This window comes from Bos javanicus, chromosome X (genome assembly GCF_032452875.1).
Source record: "Bos javanicus breed banteng chromosome X, ARS-OSU_banteng_1.0, whole genome shotgun sequence".
In the NCBI taxonomy this organism is placed as follows: Eukaryota; Metazoa; Chordata; class Mammalia; order Artiodactyla; family Bovidae; genus Bos; species Bos javanicus.
Genome location: NC_083897.1, coordinates 128,018,251 through 128,037,873, shown reverse-complemented (window position 1 = coordinate 128,037,873; position 19,623 = coordinate 128,018,251). Strand labels below are relative to the sequence as shown.

General features: G+C 40.4%; 2 protein-coding genes across 2 annotated transcripts in view; one reads left to right on the top strand and one right to left on the bottom strand.

The window, feature by feature from the left end:
* The window catches only part of PHEX (phosphate regulating endopeptidase X-linked), a 228,136-nt gene that overhangs the window by 145,612 nt on the left and 62,901 nt on the right, over positions 1-19,623 (top strand). The window contains exon 13 of the mRNA XM_061407917.1: positions 9,952-10,029. Within this exon, the coding sequence (XP_061263901.1) occupies positions 9,952-10,029 (78 nt within the window). The remainder of the gene's footprint in view (positions 1-9,951; positions 10,030-19,623) is intronic.
* LOC133242896 (adenosine 5'-monophosphoramidase HINT1-like) lies at positions 3,533-4,123 on the bottom strand. The gene has a single exon (XM_061409119.1). It carries the CDS (start codon positions 4,097-4,099, stop codon positions 3,719-3,721), a length of 381 nt encoding a protein of 126 aa, XP_061265103.1. The 5' UTR covers positions 4,100-4,123; the 3' UTR covers positions 3,533-3,718.

Below are 19,623 nucleotides of genomic sequence, written 5' to 3'. Positions count from 1 at the left end.
AATCAGGGAAAATGAGACCTTGGCATGGTTAAGCCCAACTGAAGCTTTCAAAGCCGTTGCAGGCATAAGAAAGTTGTGCTATAAATTGTAAAAGGGCAGTTGATCATCAGTTGTTCCATTTTTCCCCTTAAGTTAGTTAAATTAATAAAAAGGAAAAAATATGCTAAGTGACTTAACTACAGAGGAAACACAAAGCTGTTGCATTAAGTGATTAAAATGATTCCTTTGATGTAGTACATGCAAGATGTTTGAGAATTTTCCTGACTCTCCTAAATAGCCAAGTCAGCGGGGATTGAAACAAATGAGCTTTCTGTCTTGATTCTGCTGATCAGCTTAATACTTAGTGGCTTTGAAAATTCCGGATAAAGCAGTCAAGTGACCTATCTCTAAATCAGTTTGGTCATCTGTGTAAAAATTACATATTGTTTCAGAGCTCACAGTCAAAGTAGGATTGTTTGGTTCTGTTCTTCCCAGTAGCACTATCAAGCTGTTGTATAAAATTCTGGGAAGGAGGGGTGACTTGAGAGTTTAAGTCATGTTGTGTTTTAAGTTTTCAGTGTTCCTCGTAGGTTTTTTTTTTCTCTCTTGCTGGGTTCATTTATGATAGCTTCTCTCTCTCTCTCTCTCTCTCAAAGTAATAATCTTCATGAACTGTTGTCTTCACAGAAATTAATTGTGATTTTTAAAGTTCTAGTTCTAAGAATTTTAAGGCACAGAATAAACTCCCAAGCAACTAAGATTTGTTGCATGTACATGCTAGTAATAGCAAAGAACAAAATAAAAACAAATAAAAAACTTAATAGCTAAGCCATGCCCACATATACGCACCCCCCACCCTGTTCAGCATGGATCACTTTAGCAAGTGATGTTGAGCACTTACTGTGTACTAGGCTCCATGCCATTAATTGAGGAAACTCAATGAAGTCTGTCCTCATTGAATTATCTGTGTTAGCCCAGCAAACTATGGCTTTTGAGCCATGTTCAGCATGCTGCCTGTTTTTGTATGGTCCCCAAGCTAAGAAAGGATTTTACATTTTAAAATGGTTTTTAAAAAGTCAACCTATTATACAGAGTGAAGTAAGTCAGAAAGAGAAACACCAATACTGTATATTAATGCTTATATGTGGAATTTAGAAGGATGGTAACGGCGATCCTATATGCAAAGCAGCAAAAGAAACACAGATGTAAAGAACAGACTTGGACTCTGTGGGAGAAGGTGAGGGTGGGATGATTTGAGAGAATAGCACTCAAACATGTATATTACCATATGTAAAACAGATGACCAATGCAAGTTCAGTGCATGAAGCAGGGCACTTAAAGCTGTTGCTTTGGGACAACCCAGAGGGATGGGGTGGGGAGGGATGTGAGTGGGGGGTTCAGGATGGGGGGACGTGTGCACCTGTGGCTCATTCATGTCTATGTATGGCAAAACCATCACAATATTGTAAAGTAATTATCCTCCAATTAAAATAATTAAAGTCAAAAGAAAAGCATATATCATGTTACATAAAAGTGATGTGAGATTCAAATTTCAGTAGTGTCTATAAATAAAGTTTTATTGGCACACAGCTACAGCCATTCATTTATGTGGTGTCCATGACTGCTCTCCCAGGTATAATGCAGAGTTAGATAGTTGTGACAGAGACCATACGGCCTGCAAAGCTGAAAACATTTACCATCTGGCCCTTTACAGAAAAAGATTATTAACCCCTGATCTAGGTAATCAAAAATTATCCTTTCCCAATTCCTTTGTTATCCAACTACTTCTTTCAACTCTCTATTTCACTACACTGGTATTAGAAGTACTTTTATCCACATTTTACAGATGAGGAAACTGAGAAACAGAGAGATTCAGATAATTAAGCTACTGCTCATTTTTCATAGTAGCAATTACGGCAAGTTGTCATAGAATGTTCCTCTTCCATCTTTTAATACAAATACAGTGAGGCTATGGCTCATCTTATATATTTTTATATTCCTTTAGAACTGAGGAGAGGCCTGAGCCTCAAGGGCATTATCAATAAGTATTTGTTGTTTGATTGAAATAGCTTATATTAAAAAGATACACTTTTGGTTCCCATCAAGAGTTTATCCCAGGGATTTAAAACATTGCTCCATTTTCCAGACAGTTTCCTAGGTTCTTAGAAAGTCTCTTTCTTTTTTCCCCTCGTTTTCCATCTCTTTCAGTAAGATCTCTTTATATGGAAATATATGCCTTAATGGGAACAGCATTGAATGATGTTTTTGGTCATGTGTTAAACTATAACCTTTTATATTTTCTGATACAATTACTGCCATTGATCAGAATGGGTTTATCAACTAAATTACATATTACAAAAATCAGTATTTATTGAGCATTGGTCACTTGCTGTATGCCCAGCACTGTGTTCCATGTGGGGAACACAAGGAGGATTAAATGGAATAGCCCATTAGCTTGATTTGAGTAGTATCAGAAAGAAGGTTCTCTCAGCTACAGAAACCTCCCTTTTAATTTGATTTCTCACTTTGATTAATGAACTACTCTTTTAAATACAGATATTTCTCTAGAGTTAATACATTAGATTGCTGTTAGTCACTCGCATTTTATTACAAATTAGAAGCCCAGTGACAGCTGCCTTGAGGGAATAACAGTTTTGATGGATGAGTTGGGAAAGGAGAGATGACTTTGGAGCATAGAATATTGCTATGAAAGGCCAGTGTTGGATATGATCAGAGAGCAGAAGGTCTGAACACACAAGGCCTGGGTACTGGGATGAATGGATACAGGAAAGAGAAGGGATGGGAAAACAGAACCCAAGATGGTGAATACTAAAGGCAACTTTTTCTTTGATTTTTGCTAAGATTAGCATTCATAATGTTTCTTAGGTCCATTTTGTGAGGTGTGCAAATAGTGGCCCTCAGAAGAATCCTTAGAATTTGGGGGGAATGCAAACAGCCTGAATTCTCCTGGCTCATGCTTAGAATCTGGCTTTGCTCAAGAAATCTTCCACTGTGCTCCAAGAATCTCATGGGCCCATCTGTGTCTCCATTGATTGCAGGGTTGCTTCAACAGCCTTTCTCTCTTACTATGTTGTGTGGGTCCCTAAAACTTGACCTACAACTAAAAAGAGTGACATTATTACCCCTGGTAATCAAGGTATTTATTTAGTTAAGGATTTAACCTGGCCTGGGTTCCCTTGAAAGACCCTCCAGACAGGTACATAACAGCGTTACTCCAGATCCTTGGAAGACATTGTGTGTCTACTTTCTCTGTATAAACTACAGCCAAAATTTATTCATCATGTACTCTGGACCAAGGCAAAAAAATGTGGTTTGTATGAAATGTCATCGTGAATTCTTGCAGATAACCAAATGAAGTATAGGTGCTATTTTTTCCCTCAGGCTATGTCTTATGAAAAGGACACCATGTTAGTATTACACTGAGCTACAGCCAATATAAAACATGATATGTAATGCCTCATATAACTAGGAGTTTATTTTCCTCATGTCTGATATGGTGGACTCCAGATGGCACCAACTCTTCATTCCACCATTTTTATTTTTTTTATTTTTTATTTTTTTTTTTCAGGCCATGCAACAATGTCTTTTATTACGTATGGGTTTTTTAAATTATTTTTGCAATACCTCCATACACAGGCAAAAAAAAACCCAACTTGTTTAGCATATTGGAACTTGCAAACCTGATCATAGAAAAGGCAAAATTATCCCTATAGCACATTTAACCAGGAGGCCAGTTCATCTGCCGACCTCCAAGAACATGGAGATGAACATGATAGACAGACTGGCCCCCATCTGAACCTTCATTCACCACCATTCGATAGCCCTTCTTCAGGCCCAGATCAGCAGCACATTTCTTGCCAACAATCATCAAATGCCCAAGAAGACTTTCATCATCATCTTCTGCTGCAGAAATCTGAGATATATATTTCTTGGGTATCACCAGAAAATGTGTTGGTGCTTGAGGGGAAATGTCATGGAAAGCAAGACACTGGTCATCCTCATAAATGATTTTGGCTGGGATTTCCTTGCGAATGATCTTCCTGAAGATCGTGTCGCCGCCAGGCCGGGCAACCTGAGCCTTGGCGATCTCATCTGCCATCTCTCTCCACCATTTTTAGCATGTAGACTTATTCTTCATGTTTGTTGCCCTGTGATTACAAGATGGCTGCCTTATCTCTGCCATTGCATCAGCATTGTGAAAAGGAAGAAGAGATATGGCTAAAGCAGCGGTTCTTACCAAGTGGGCAGTTTTGCCCCTAGGGGACATTTGACAATGTCTGAAGACATCTTTGGTTGTCATGACTTGTGAGGCATGTTGCTACTGACATCTAGTATGTAGAAGCCAAAGATGCTTCTAAACATCCTACAACCTGCAAGACAGCTCACAACAAAAATAATCTGGCCTGAAATGTCAATAGTGCTAAGGTTGAAAAACTCTGGACGGTAGGCAAAGAGCACATGCCAGGTGAGTCTTCATCTTTTAAAACAGATTCCTGGCAGTGCAACAAGGACCTTTAGTTATATGTCATTGGCAAAAATCTCATCCCGTAGCCACCTTTAACTGCAAAGGAAGCTGGGTGATGCAACTATTTTTTGTTGGGTCCATTGTCAACCCTAAGAAGAAGGAATGTGGATATCGGATAGCTAATAGGCGGTATTTGCTTCAGAAAAGTTAAATAGTTTGCTCAGTGTCACACAGGTAGTGAAGAGCATTTGAGCCTCCTTTATTAAGGAAGGCAGTCCAGTTGTCATGTGCAGCACTTTCTAGAGGTCCGTGTGAATAAGGGATAGGAATGCATGGACCACAGCCTTGTCTAACTCAATGAAACTATGAGCCATGCCATATAGGGCCACCCAAGACAGATGGGTCATGGTGAGAGTTCTGAAAAAATATGGTCGACTGGAGAAGGGAATGGCAAACCACTTCAGTATTCTTGCCTTGAGAACACCATGAACAGTATGAAAAGTCAAAAAGATAGGACACTGAAAGATGAACTCCCCAGGTCGGTAGGTGCCCAATATGCTACTGGAGAAGAGTGGAGAAATAACTCCAGAAAGAATGAAGAGACTGAGCCAAAGCAAAAACAGCACCTAGTTGTGGATGTGACTGGTGATGGAAGCAAGGTCTGATGCTGTAAAGAGCAATATTGCATAGAAACCTGGAATGTTAGGTCCATGAATCAAGGCAAATTGGAAGTGGTCAAACAGGAGATGGCAAGAGTGAACGTTGACATTTTAGGAATCAGCAAACTAAAATGGACTGGAATGGGTGAATTTAACTCAGATGACCCTTATATCTACTACTGTGGGCAAGAATCCCTTAGAAGAAATGGAGTAGCCATCATGTTCAACAAAAGAGTCTGAAATGCAGTACTTGGATGCTATCTCAAAAACGACAGAATGATCTCTGTTCGTTTCCAAGGCAAACCATTCAATATCACACTAATCCAAGTCTATGCCCCAACCAGTAATGCTGAAGAAGCTGACGTTGAACGGTTCTATGAAGACCTACAAGACCTTCTAGAACTAATACCCCCAAAAGATGTCCTTTTCATTATATGGGACTGAAATGCAAAAGTAGGAAGTCAAGAAACACCTGGAGTAACAGGCAAATTTGGCCTTGGAGTACGGAATGAAGCAGGGCAAAGGCTAATAGGGTTTTGCCAAGGGAACACAATGGTCATACCAAACACCATCTTCCAACAACACAAGAGAAGACTCTATACATGGACATCACCAGATGGTCAACACCAAAATCAGATTGATTATATTCTTTGCAGCCAAAGATGGAGAAGCTCTATACAGTCAGTAAAAACAAGACTGGGAGCTGATTGTGGCTCAGCTCATGAACTCCTTATTGCCAAATTCAGACTTAAATTGAAGAAAGTAGGGAAAACCACTAGACCATTCAGGTATGACCTAAATCAAATTCCTTATGATTATATAGTGGAAGAGAGAAATAGATTTAAGGTACTAGATCCGATAGAGTGCCTGATGAACTATGGAATGAGGTTTGTGACATTGTAGAGGAGACAGGGAGCAAGACCATCCCCAAGAAAAAGAAATGTAAAAAAGCAAAATGGCTGTCTGAGGAGTACTTATAAATAGCTATGAAAAGAAGAGAAGTGAAAAGCAAAGAAGAAAAGGAAAGATATACCCATTTGAATGCAGAGTTCCAAAGAATAGCAAGGAAAGATGAAAAGTTATGAGCAACCTAGACAGCATATTAAAAAACAGAGACATTACTTTGCCAACAAAGTTCTGTCTAGTCAAAGCTATGGTTTTTCCAGTAGTCGTATATGGATGTGAGAGTTGGACTGTGAAGAAAGATGAGAGCCGAAGAATTGATGCTTTTGAACTGTGGTGTTGGAGAAGACTCTTGAGAGTCCCTTGGACTGCAAGGAGATCCAACCAATCCATCCGAAAGGAAATCAGGCCTGAATATTCTTTGGAAGGACTGATGCCAAAGCTGAAACTCCAATACTTTGGCCACCTGATGTGAAGAACTGACTCATTTGAAAGACCCTGATACTGGGAAAGATTGAAGGCAGGAGAAGGGGATGCGATGGTTGGATGGCATCACCAACTCAATGGGCATGAATTTGAGTAAACTCTGGGAGTTGGAGACAGACAGGGAGGCGTGGTGTGCTGCAGTCCATGGGGTTGCAAAGAGTGGGACACGACTGAGTGACTGAACTGAACTGAATGCATGTACTTGTTATGGAAGACTGGAGTTTTTGATCAGCCACAAATAGCCTGGGAAATGTTTCTTGCAGGATATAACGTGCAGTCTGTTATCCATCTATCCCCCCATTCTCTCAGTATTTGCTGTGGCCCTTTCCTTTCCTTCTTTTCCATATAACTCATGGAGTAATTGATTTCAGGCCTGCCTCACTAATGCTTTGCCATCAAGCTGTTGGTGCCTCGTTTCTTCCATTCTTGAAAAATTACAAAGTGATGTCATCAGTTATTTCCTTTAAAGGGTCTTTCAGAGTTTATTTGGAGAGTGGGTGCCCTTCTAAGTGTGTCAAGTGGAAAGGTGTGTAATAGAGGGATTTGGAGGCTTATGCAGTCATCAGGAGGGCTGGGCAGTGAAGTGTAGAGCCTGCCCATGGTCTCTGCTGCCCATACCCTTAGGGGTCTTCTGCAGAGAGTGTGTGGGAGCTGCTGGTCAAGTGTTCTATCTGCTATCTGCAGATGCGCCATGCCTGCCCGGAGCTACTGGCTGTGAGTGAATAACGTGTCTCCTCCTGTCTCCTGTGAATGCTTTTCATTCACAAAGTCTGACCTGGAGCCAGGTCCCATGGGGTCTGGGGAGATGGGGTTTTGAGGCTTCTCAGGGGAGAGTAGCATGGGGTGGGGTGGGAAGATGTGGAAGTGACAACGGCTGACTGGCAGGGATGACTTGAGTTTGAATAGAGGTATAACAACACAGCACAGTTTGGGGGAAGAAATATTCTTTTCCAATGTTGGCAGTGTTGCTATTAGTATTATTACTTTATCTTTCTGTTCTTAGCAGATGAATAGAGATTTTTTATACCTCGGTTCTGGCTCTCTTCAAATCATGGTATTGCTAAATAATAAAAAAGGATTCAGTGACCTGCATATACAGTGCAGAAGGTAATATATTCTGTGAAGCTCTATAGTGCAGTGGGGGACCCAGAGCGTGAGATTTGAAAAACAATGCATAATTCACCAGCATGCTCTGGAAAGAGCGATGTTCAGAAAACAATTGTGGATGACTCAGCTTGTATATTCCTTTATTTTTTGAAGCTATCGGGAGCTCTTTATTTGTTATAGTTATATATATGACTTGTGGTGAGCTGATAAAACACAGTGAGGAATTAAACAATGAGGGAAATATTAGAAGAGTCTCGGAAGAAGGTAACCTAGAGACATATGCTGTATTGTTCGGTGTTGGGGGAGAGCTGTAACCTCTAGTTATCTGCTGTCTGGGTCACATCAGGCTTTCAGTGTAACTCACAGGGCTTTGAAGACAAAATTTGATCTGTGCTGTATTTGAGTCTGGAATAGCAAAACCCATTATGACTGTGTCCTATGGCACTTGTAAAATCTTCTCTGAGTCTGGAGTTTCAAGACTCAGACATTTAATATTTGAATTATCTCAAGGAAGATAAAGAAAATGTACTATCTTATTCTATTTCTTTCTTGAGTAAGGAAAATTGAAAGGGTTGAAGGAAAAAAAGACTCATTACTAAGAGCAGTGTGCAAAGGGCAATGGTTTTAGCTTTGATGGAATAAAATCAGTATGTTTGGGATTGCCTGGTGTCTTACATCGGGTCTTCTCGAGGCAGAGTTGGAGATGAGGATTCACATTCAAATGATTTATGATTTATTCAGCAAATGTTCCCAGGAGCAGCCAGCAGGGGAATGAGGGAAGCCAGACTGGGAAGGGTAAGAGATGGACCCAGGTCCTGTTTCAGGGGAAGTCTCAGATAGTCTGATCCTGTGGGGAACTCTGGCATGCAAATTGTACCTTATACTCCATCCTGAACTGAAGCAAAGGAGCTGGACTTTCACATTTCTGCTATAGTCAGTCGTTGGCTGAGGCCTGCTTGGCCGCCAGTGGAGCTGGGGGCCCAAGGCAGATAAACTCCCAAGGAAGGAGCTGTCTTGAGTGCTCACAAGGAGTAGCCCTTGGGTGGGCCTTCAGAGTCTCAGGTGCTTGACTTTAGAAAGGAAGAAGAACATAGATCCTGGGGAGAGATGTGCTGAAGTGACAAAAGGGATCTGGCCAGAGCCCCGCCACTGTACTTACCCTTTGAGTAAGCTGTTCTTTTGTTTTGGTGAAACCCTGAATTGGGGGGATGAGGGGAGACAGTTTCTCGAGGGCAAGGGTTGGCAAACCTTTTCTTTAAAGTAAAGGGCTAGAGAGTAAATATTTGAGACTTTGTGGACCACAGGGTTTCTCTCCCAGCTCTTCAACTCCGCCATTATAGTGTAAAAGCAGCCATGTAAATGAGTCATGCAAATGAGTGGGCGTAGCTCTGTGCCAGTGAAACTTGATTTATAGAAACAGATGGAGGGGGAGGGAGGCAGAGAGATTTGGCCCAGAGGCCATACTTTGCCCGTCCCTGCTGTGGAGGCTCCTTGTATGTACCTGAGACAGCTTTTTCCTTTATCCATTTCCTGTATCCTGCAAAACAGGGAATAAGTGGTATGTCTATCAAAAGGATGGTTATGATGCATCTTCAATTAGTCTAGACCCCCTCCCTCCAATTTTTCTGGCATCCTAGCCATCATTCCCAGCCATCATCCTAGCCATCATTGCACAGATAATCTCACTGAAGGGTGACTCATTTTATTGCTGCTAAAAATACTTTGTTCTCTCTTGTCTGTAAAATCAGACACAGACTTCTCAGCATGGCATTCGGGAAACCCTGGGAACAGGCCGAAGTTGATTTTCCTGCATTGTTTTCTGCCCACCATTTGTGCTTTCTGTCCAGCTCCGTGCAACTACTCATCATCTCTCTGGTGTACGCTTTGTTTTTCATCTCCTTGACTTTGCCCCTGCTGTTTTCTCTCCTGGAATTCCTTCCTCTTAGTTCTACATTTTGAATCCCAGCCATTCTCTGAGACTCAGTTTGTTCCCCTTCTCCATTAAGCATCTTCCCCATGAGGAAATAGTATCTGCTCTGGACTTCAATAATAATATTGTCTATAAATAGTTATCTATTTATAGATAATATTGTCTATATCTAAACCTTTATGTTGAATTATATAGTTCTTTGCTACATTCACTATACTTTTAATGTATTGAGGGAAGGGACTTAGATTTTTTTTTAATTTTTTTGTCCTTCACAGTTGATTACATATAGTAGATATTCAGTAAATAGAGTTTTCAGATGAAGGTTACATTCTTACATCTTGTGATTATTAATGACTTAAGTGCTGAAATTCTGACATCATTTTTCTTTTTCCTTTTTATAGGCAAGAGCTGTTTTGGCAAAAGTTGGCTATCCTGAGTTTATAATGAATGATACTCATATTAATGAAGACCTCAAGGCAGTAAGTGCTAAATTTACTATATTTCTTTTTTTTTTTCCCCTGGCAAGTTGTACTGGCCTCATGCCTTTCTACTAACCCAAGTCTAGGCAATTAAATCTGGTTGTGCCATAAAGCACCAACTTTTGACTCATTCCTTGGCTAGATATGAGCCTCATTATGCCAGACATATCATAAGATTTAGAGCAGATTCACAATAAAGCAAGTGTCAGAAAGAATGTGTACCTGAATGGATACCGTAAAGGGTTTGGATTTGGTCTACTTTGATCATAAAGGAAAGAGTTAAGAAAACTGAGTATTTTACAACTAATGTACATGTTCTAATGGTGAATATATGATGTTTGTTGTTAAATAGTCTTTATGTGCTTCATTCATAGTAAATGACTAGTAATAAATCTTGCCTGTTGTGAGTTAACTTCATTAAACTTTATGAGTGTTTTGGCAAACTAAGTGGATATACATATGATTCTATAATTTGTTGTGAATTGGACTGTATATGTATAGTAAGTTTCTGATGGAGAAATAATAACTTTTATTCTAATATTATGGGACATATGTTTTCCAGTAGATACATTCATGGCAGGCCTTTCTAACCATAACCACTGTCATTTGCTTTCCTACAGATAGTTCTGGTAAAGAACTTTTCTTCATCACAAAACCCCCTCTTTTTACCGTTCACTAGATTTTCTTGAAAAAGTAGTTTTTAAAAAATTAATTAAATAACTATGGTTCTGTAGTGTAGCTCTTTCCTGAGATTGTGGTTTAACGAGCAATCCTAGCTTTGTACATGAACATTGGAATTTTATAAGATCATCCAAAAGTGAGTGAAAACTTTAATTTGAAAGTTTCTCCATTGGGCTCCAAGATACAGCCTTCCAAAGTATTGATCTAGTTGCTTTAGAGGAAAATAATTGTGCTTCACAGTATCCCAAAGCTCTGACAGCCCATCTTATTACACATTGTTTTGGTCCTGAAAAATCTCACCATGAGTATGATGATGAAAGATACTGACACCTTCATGTACATTATCTTTTAAACACCACACTGAACCTGTGAAATAAATGGTATTTATCTGAGTCTTGCAGAAAAGGACATAGAGACTCAAAGTAGTTAAGTGATTTCCTTAGTGCCCTGCCAAGCATCAGAGCCAGGACTGAAATCTGGGTCTAGGAAACTCTGCTTGTAATCAGAGAAGGGGTTTTGCAGGGTTCTTGTCAGGCACCCCTGCTGGAGGAACAGAGGAGTAAGTTGAAGAGTGGGTAGGAACTGCTTTCCCAGAGCTGGTTGGGTTGAGATGAGTGAAGGGATGGAGGTCATATTGTTAACTGGGTAAGAGCACAGGCTTTGGAGTGATTCTGGAGCTTCCACTTACTAGTTATTTGAGATAGTGCAAGTTTTTAAATTTCAGTTGGCTTCCCTTTGGTTATCTGAAGACTGGAGATAATAATAGTCAAGTCTTAGTATTGTTGAAAAGATTAAGTGAGATTCAGTTCAGTTGCTCAGTCATGTCCGACTCTTTGCAACCCCATGGACTGCAGCACACCACGCCTCCCTGTCCATCACCAACTCCCAGAGCTTACTCAAACTCATGTCCATTGAGTCGGTGATGCCATCCAACCATCTCATCCTGTGTCGTCCCCTTCTCCTCCTGCCCTCAATCTTTCCCAGCATCAGGGTCTCTTCAAATGAGTCAGTTCTTCACATCAGGTGGCCAAAGTATTGGAGTTTCAGCTTTAGCATCAGTCCTTCCAATGAACACCCAGGACTGATCTCCTTTAGGATGAACTGGTTTGATCTGCTTGCAGTCCAAGGGACTCTCAAGAGTCTTCTCCAACACCACAGTTCAAAAGCATCGATTCTTCAGCCCTCAGCTTTCTTTATACTCCAACTCTCACATCCATACATGACTACTGGAAAAACCATAGCTTTGGCTAGATGGACCTTTGTCGGCAAAGTAATGTCTCTGCTTTCTAATATGCTGTCTAGGTTTGTGATAGCTTTTCTTCCAAGGAGCAAGCATCTTTTAAATGAGATTAAATAAATGTAAAAGCACCTAGCATAATGTCTGGCACATAAGTCATCTCCCTATAAATGATAGCTATAACTTAGCAGCAATGAGAACTATTGTTGCTAAGAAGAGCATCACCAGGTCACAAAGTACCTCAGCAGGAGAACCTGGAGAATTACATGTGATTGGCAAACATCTCAAGTCAGGACTGCAGAGGAGGGGACTTCCCTGGTGGTCTAGTGGTTAAGAATCCGTCCTCTAATACTGGGGATGTGGATTCGATCTCTGGTTGGGGAACTAAGGTCCCACAGGCCATGGAGCAACTAAGCCTGTGCACCATAGCTACTGAGCCTGCACATTGGAACTGCTGAGCCTGTGTGCTCTGTGTGCCACAACTAGAGAGAATCCTGCACTGCTGCTGTGAAAGTTCCTGTGCACTGCAACTAAGACTCAACACAGCCCAAAATACGTATTTTTAAAAAATGAATGCAGATGAGAAGATTTGAGAGGCAGTTTGTTGTAGTGGTTATGAGCATGGATCCTGGGATCAAAGTGTCTGGAGTTAAATCCCTATTCTTCTGTTTTCTAGCTGTGCGACCTGAGGTAGGTTATACTATCTCTCTGTGCCTCAGTTTACTCATCTCAGTTTCCTCATATCAAAATGGAGATAGTAATAATCCTTGCCTTCAGTTCTGTTCAGTGCAGTTCAGTTACTTAGTCATGTCTGACTCTTTGTGACCTGATGGACTGCAGCACGCCAGGCTTCCCTGTCCATCACCAACTCTGTCCATCACCAGTCCCTGCCTACAGGGCTGCTATGAGGCTCAGATAAGTTAACATACTTAAAGTATATAGAACTGGTCCTGGCACACAGGAAGCACACTAGAAGTGTTAGTTATAGCTTCTTCAATTTTCACTTCCCATAGTAAATTATTTTGGTTTGGAGAAGTCATTACAAATTAACACATATAGTATCCATGTGCCTGAAATTGATTTAAGAGGCTGCACAGATGGAACAGTCTCAAGCCTTAATCCAATAAGATAGCATTCAGGGCTCATTCACAGTGTTTAGTTGATCAAGTTTTGTTGGCAGCCTGCTGCTGTTTAAAGTGAATGCCTCAAATTTAAGAGTTCAATAAATGTAGTACCTTTTGTGAAAAGAGACAAGACGCCAGACAGGATGTAGTGTTAGGTATATTTCCTCGTGTCTCCACAGCCTGAACTGAAGACATTATACACCAAGATTTTAAAGTACTTTTGTGAAGAAATGGCTTTCATCTGACTCATTACTGAGATAAACACAATTATGCCACAGAATTTCTAACAGTTTAAAAAAAGACAGTGAAAAAAATACAAATGCAAGAAGCAAAAAATCCATTTCTGTTCATAAACTGATAAAGAAAACCTGAAAATAGGTGAAGGATGCGTGGTGTGATAGATAGTAACAGTGTCACCAAGGTTAATAGCAAAAGGACTAAAGTATTGCTGATACACATGGGACTGTGTTTTCGGTTTTGAGAAATATGTAGATAAGGACTACTATAGGGCCTCTGAGAAATTTCTGTTAATACAAACTCTGAACAGGAAAGGCTGTTGCAAATGAAAAGCAGCTTACTTTATTTGTTGCAAGTAAAGATGTGATTCATCAGGCACAAACACAAAAGGAAAGATAGGGACTGGGGAATGGATTAGATAAAAGTCGAGGAGAAATTGATCACTGGAACATAGAGGAAGCAAGGGAATTCCAGAAAAACATCTACTTCTGTTTCATTGATAAAGCCTTTGATTGTGTGGATCACAACACTTTGTGGAAAATTCTGAAAGATATGGGAATATCAGATCACCTTACCTACCTCCTGAGAAACTTCTATGTGGGTCAAGAAGCAATAGTTAGAATGTTATATGGAACAACTGATTGGTTAAAAATTGGGAAAGGAGTACAACAAGGCTTTATACTGTTATGCTTCTTATTTAACTTATACGCAGAGTACATCATGTGAAATGCCAGGCTAGGTGAATCACAGGCTGGAATCAAAATTGCTGGGAGAAATATCAACAACTTCAGATGTGCAGATGATACCACTCTAATGGCAGAGAGTGAAGAGGAACTAAAGAGCCTCTTGATGAGGGTGAAAGAGGAGAGTGAAAAAGCTGGCTTAAAACTCAACATTCAAAAAACTAAGATCATGGCATCTGGTCCTATCACTTCATGGTAAATAGAAGCAAAAAAAGTGAAAGCAGTGACAGATTTCATTTTCTTGGGCTCCAAAATCAGTGTGGTTGGTGACTGTAGCCATGAAATTAAAAGATGCTTGCTCCTTGGAAGGAAAGCTATGACAAACCTAGACAGTGTTTTAAAAAGCAAAGGCTTCACTTTGCTGACAAAGGTCTGTCTAGTCAAAGCTATGGTTTTTCCAGTAATTATGTATGGATGTGAGCGTTGGACCATAATGAAGGCTGAGCACCAAAGAATTGATGCCTTTGAATTGTGGTGCTGAAGAAGACTCTTGAGAGTCCCCTGGACTGCAGGGAGATTAAACCAGTCAATCTTAAATGAAATCAACCTTGAATATTCATTGGAAGGATTGATGGCCACCTGATGCAAAGAGCCAACTCACTGGAAAAGACCCTAATGCTGGGAAAGATTGAAGGCAACAGGAAAAGAAGGCAGCAGAGGATGAGATGGTTAGACAGCATCATGAGCTCAATGGACATGAATTTGAGCAAACTTTGGGAATTAGTGGAAGACAGAGAAGCCTAGCATGCTGTAGTCTGGGGGTTCATAAAGAGTTGTACACAACTGAGTGACTGAGCAACAACAACAACAAGGAGAAAGGCTGAAAACTGAAGTTGGGGTCATGTGGAGATAAGAGCAAATGGAAAAGAACTCATAGGCAAATGTAAAGAATTAGAAAAAAATGTTTCTTCTGAGCATGACAGGGTAAACTAAGATAGCCAGCAAAGTTTTTCTCAACAGCAGTCTTTTTGTAGTTTTTTAAAAGAGCAAGAAGAAAGGCAAAGCCCTTTATGTGAACCTCCAGTAGTGTACAGGCTTCCCTGGTAGCTCAGACGCTAAAGAATCTGCCTGCAATGCAGGAGACACAGGTTCAATCCCTGGGTCGGGAAGATCCCCTGGAGAAGATGGCTACTCATCTAGTATTCTTGCCTGGAGAAGTCCATGGACAGAAAAGCCTGGTGGGCTATAGTCCATGGGATTGCAAAGAGTCAGACACGACTAAGTGACTAACACACACACACCAGTAGTGTACAGGAAGCCTGCTACTCAGCCCAAAAAGAAAGACATCAGTCTACGTTTAGACAAACCTTATAAAGTGTACCTTCACTGCTCCTTAATGGAGAGAGACACAAGAATGAGTTTTTCCCAATTTGGGGGAGATTTCCTTATCAGCCAGGAAAGCCAAACAACACCAGGTATTTCAAAGAGAGGAGATTTAATACAGTAAATAGGTTGGAAGGTGAGGTAAACCAGAGATTAGTAACTTTTCCAGGAAGCAGTGATGTTCCTTGTGTCTAAGGATGCAAAAGGGAGGAGGTGGTGGTAGGAACTGCCACTCCAGAATCATTGTTGGAAGAAAGGAGAAAGAGGAACCGCAGAGAACAAGCACAGCACCCTTTCCCCTCCTGCCACCACCGGCTGATTTCCCTCAGTGCCTCCTATTGGCAGGAAGCCAACTGGCAATGGCGCCTGGGAAACATGGTTTTCAGATTCACAGCCCAGCATTACAGAACCAAGTAAAAGGGCGAGGGTGTATCTGAGAGACAATAGGGAAATAATCGAGCCCATTAGGCACATCACTCACTGTTGTGAAAGCCAGTGGCGAATTACAGTAGGAGCCCAAGTCAGCATCATAGCCAGCATCCATTTACTTAGGAGAATTGAGTGAGTGAAAGTCGCTCAGTCGTGTCCGACTCTTTGCGACTGTGTAGACTATATAGTCCATGGAATTCTCCAGGCCAGAATACTGGAGTGGGTAGCCTTTCCCTTCTCCAGGGGATCTTCCCAACCCAGGGATCGAACCCAGGTCTCCCGCATTGCAGGTGGATTCTTTACCAGCTGAGCTATCAGACTTAGGAGAATAGGATGTGGGTAATTTTTCAGAGATCAGTGTTTCTGGTGAGTGATACACACATACATTTGATACACAGACATAAATATGTGAATAGAGATGTCTAGGTAATATATGAACCCACATAATGTTCTCTGGGGCAGGTCTTGGTCTATTCTTCCCAGTGGAATACTTGTGTGTTTATATGTTTTATGTGTGCATAAATGACAGAGAGTGCTGTTGCCACTGTGCAAGAGTGAGGTGATACTTAGGTGGAGTGCTCTAGAAAAACAGGTTGTTGAAACCATTCTGTACTCCTTGGTAAAAACACAAAATGAACCATTGTGGCCAACTGCCTCAAGTGATCTCTGGCCCTCATGACCCTGGAAAGGCAAGAGTGGGGATTGGAGGGAGGTGCACTGGTGCCCACCAGCCTTGTAGCCCATCCCCCATCCCTCCTGCACACCAGCCTCCATCTTCAGTGCTCCGCTGGCTACAGCAGACCAGGACTCCCCTTTATCCCCAGTGGTGGCAGCAGGCCATCTAGTTTCATCTGCTTCCTGGTTGGTGTGCTAGTTGATGCTCCCTCAGAGTCACCCTTGCGTGGCTGCTTGTGGGAATTCTATCTTCTGCAGTGTTCTGTATATGGAGGTTGTTAAACATTGTGAACACCATCCCTGTAAGTAGGTGTGTATATATGTATACATACATAACCACTTACAGCAAAGCCATCTAAACACAGCAATCTTGCATATTACTTTGCTATTTAAATAAAGGAAAACATAATTCTAAAATCTGGATGCCATTGAAGTTTTCACAGTTCTTTGCTGCCTAAAATAAAATCTTTCCTAGAGGAGTCTGGATATATTGCTGAGCATGTTTGAATGGGTTAACTTAAAAAGTAGTTTAGAATCTGTACTTCCTGTTGGCTCATGTAGTATCTTGAAAGTGAAAGTAAAGTCGCTAAGTCATGTCTGGACTATGTAGCCTCTAGGCTCCTCCATCCATGGGATTTTCCAGGCAAGAGTACTGGAGTGGGGTGCCATCTCCTTTTCCAAATGTCTTATCAACTTGTATTTACTGATCCTACAGAGAAGCTGAATACATTGCCTTGTTTTGCCGTTATTATGTGTTCCACACCTTTGAGAAGGGTAATAGTTTTATTTTTCTATTTAGTCTGTTGCATTTGGTGCTAGGCATCCAGGATACGGTGTCCACCAAGAGAAAATCAGATTCCCCTAGATTTTATCTTTTGGACAGCTATTCTTAGAAAATGACATGAGAGCCCCAATAAAAGTTGGGAGATACAATTGATTGAAAGTCATTATCAGCTTGACCTAGATTGTCACCAGTAACTGAAAGGACAAGAGACTTTTGAGCCAATTATTGTCACTTTCAAAGTTAAAACATTTTTTTGGAAGATCACAAGTGGTTCTAAAATATTCATGCACATTCATTCTTATTGCTATCTCTACAACAAGCAGAACTTTCCCAATGGTTGCTAGGTTTCATAGTTTTTTCTCCTTCAGGGTCCTATTGAAATGCTTGAAATTATCACAGTATTATCACATGATGGAAAATTTGAGAAATAGAGAAAAGGAATGAAAAAAACCCTGAATGTTGGTATTCAAACATAATAATACATACTTCTGTTTTAGTGTGTTATTTTGTCCTTCCATTTTTGTATAGCTGTAATTGATGCTTATATATAATTTTGTACACTGACCTTTACAGTTGATAGATTGTTTCGTCCTTGTCTTCCATAGCCTTCATTACCATTATTTTAAAAGCTGTCTGATAGTAAGTAAACTGTACCCTGATTTATTTAATCACAGCTTCTCCTCCTCCTTCCCTGTACTCTTTCTGTTGAATCATCAGTTTTCTTATTAGGGCCAGTGAAAATAACATTGAAGTAGGAGCCTAATGATGTGGACTGAATGATTTAGCCAGGTTCCCTAATCTCTCCATCTCTGTTTCCCATATGGCCCTTTCCTATCCCCGAACACTCAACCTGTCTTACAGGAGAAGGTAAAAATTGTCCCCTATTACCTGTGATTTCCATTGAATAAATGGCAACCCACTCCAGCATTCTTGCCTGGAGAATCCTGTGGACAGGGGAGCCTGGTGGGCTACTGTCCATAAGGTTGCATAGAGTCGGACACAACTGAAGCGACTTAGCATGCATGCATGCGTTAGAGAAGGAAATGCAACCCACTCCAGTGTTCTTGCCTGGAGAATCCCAGGGACGGATGAGCTTGGTGGGCTGCCGTCTCTGGGGTCACACAGTCGGATATGACTGAAGCGACTTAGCAGCAGCAGCATGACCTGTGATTTCCATTGAATAAATAGAATAGATCAACCAAACCAGGCTAAGAAATAGAAGCTATGCTCAGTTTAATAATAAAAACAATTTAAAATGTATCCTCTGAACATAGGTAAGCTGTTGGCAAATTGTCATTATTTGCCTCCAAGTTTTGTTCTCCATAATAATTTCCATGGCTATGGTAGGACCATATTTATTTAAAGTATTTTTAGACTTGGAACTCCTTTTTTTTTTTTTAAAGAAAATTTTGCATTTAATATCTGTAGAACAACCTGAATGTCAAGGTTTTTTTTTTTTTTCTTTCCCCCAAATGGAACAGGAAAGTACCATTAGCAAACTCTTCTAAAAGTAACAAGTGACCCCATTGATAGTACAAAAAAAAAAGTTAGTATTTTTGAAGAAAATTCCTTTGGGAGCATTTTCCAGGACATGCTGTGAACCCAAGAACATATCTGAATTTTCTATCAGTTGCAATCATATTCTAAAAATTCTGACAGAGCTGTGTTGGGAACGAAAGCTAAAAAATGATTAAATAGCAGACACATCTTTTAACTGTGTGATCTGGGAATGTATTAGGATTTCTAGTTAAGGTCATTTATTTGAACAAGGAATTTACTCTGTTTCATCTGAGGCTGAGTATAAACATCTACCTAAAATGCAATTGATTTTTAAGATTCCTCTTTATTATAAAGCATTTCAAACATCAGAAAAGCATATAAAATCATACTTTGAACACCTCAAGCTTTAACATATATCAAACATATTTGCCATATTAGCTGTATACATGCATACATACATTTTAAGTGAATAAAGCAGATACATTGGAAATTCTTCGTGTAATCCTCCTTGACCTAATGTTCTTCTTCCCTGCCTGTCTCCTTCCCCCCAGGCTGTCTCCTTCCCTAGATATCCTCTCTTGAATTGAGTGTTTCTCATTCTCATGCATTTCTTTATGCTTCTGCTACATAAGTATGTGCCCATAAACAACATATAGTATTATTTAATTAGTTTAAAATTTCTAAGTTCTCTAATGCATACAACTAGTCTAATGTTCTCAGCATTGCCTTTGAAATTATTTCATGTTCACACATAGAGACAATTTGTTTAGACTTCTGTGTGGTATTCCTTTAGGTGACTATAAAAGTGAAAGTGAAGTTGTTTACTTGTGTCCGACTCTTTGTGACCCCATGGACTGTAGC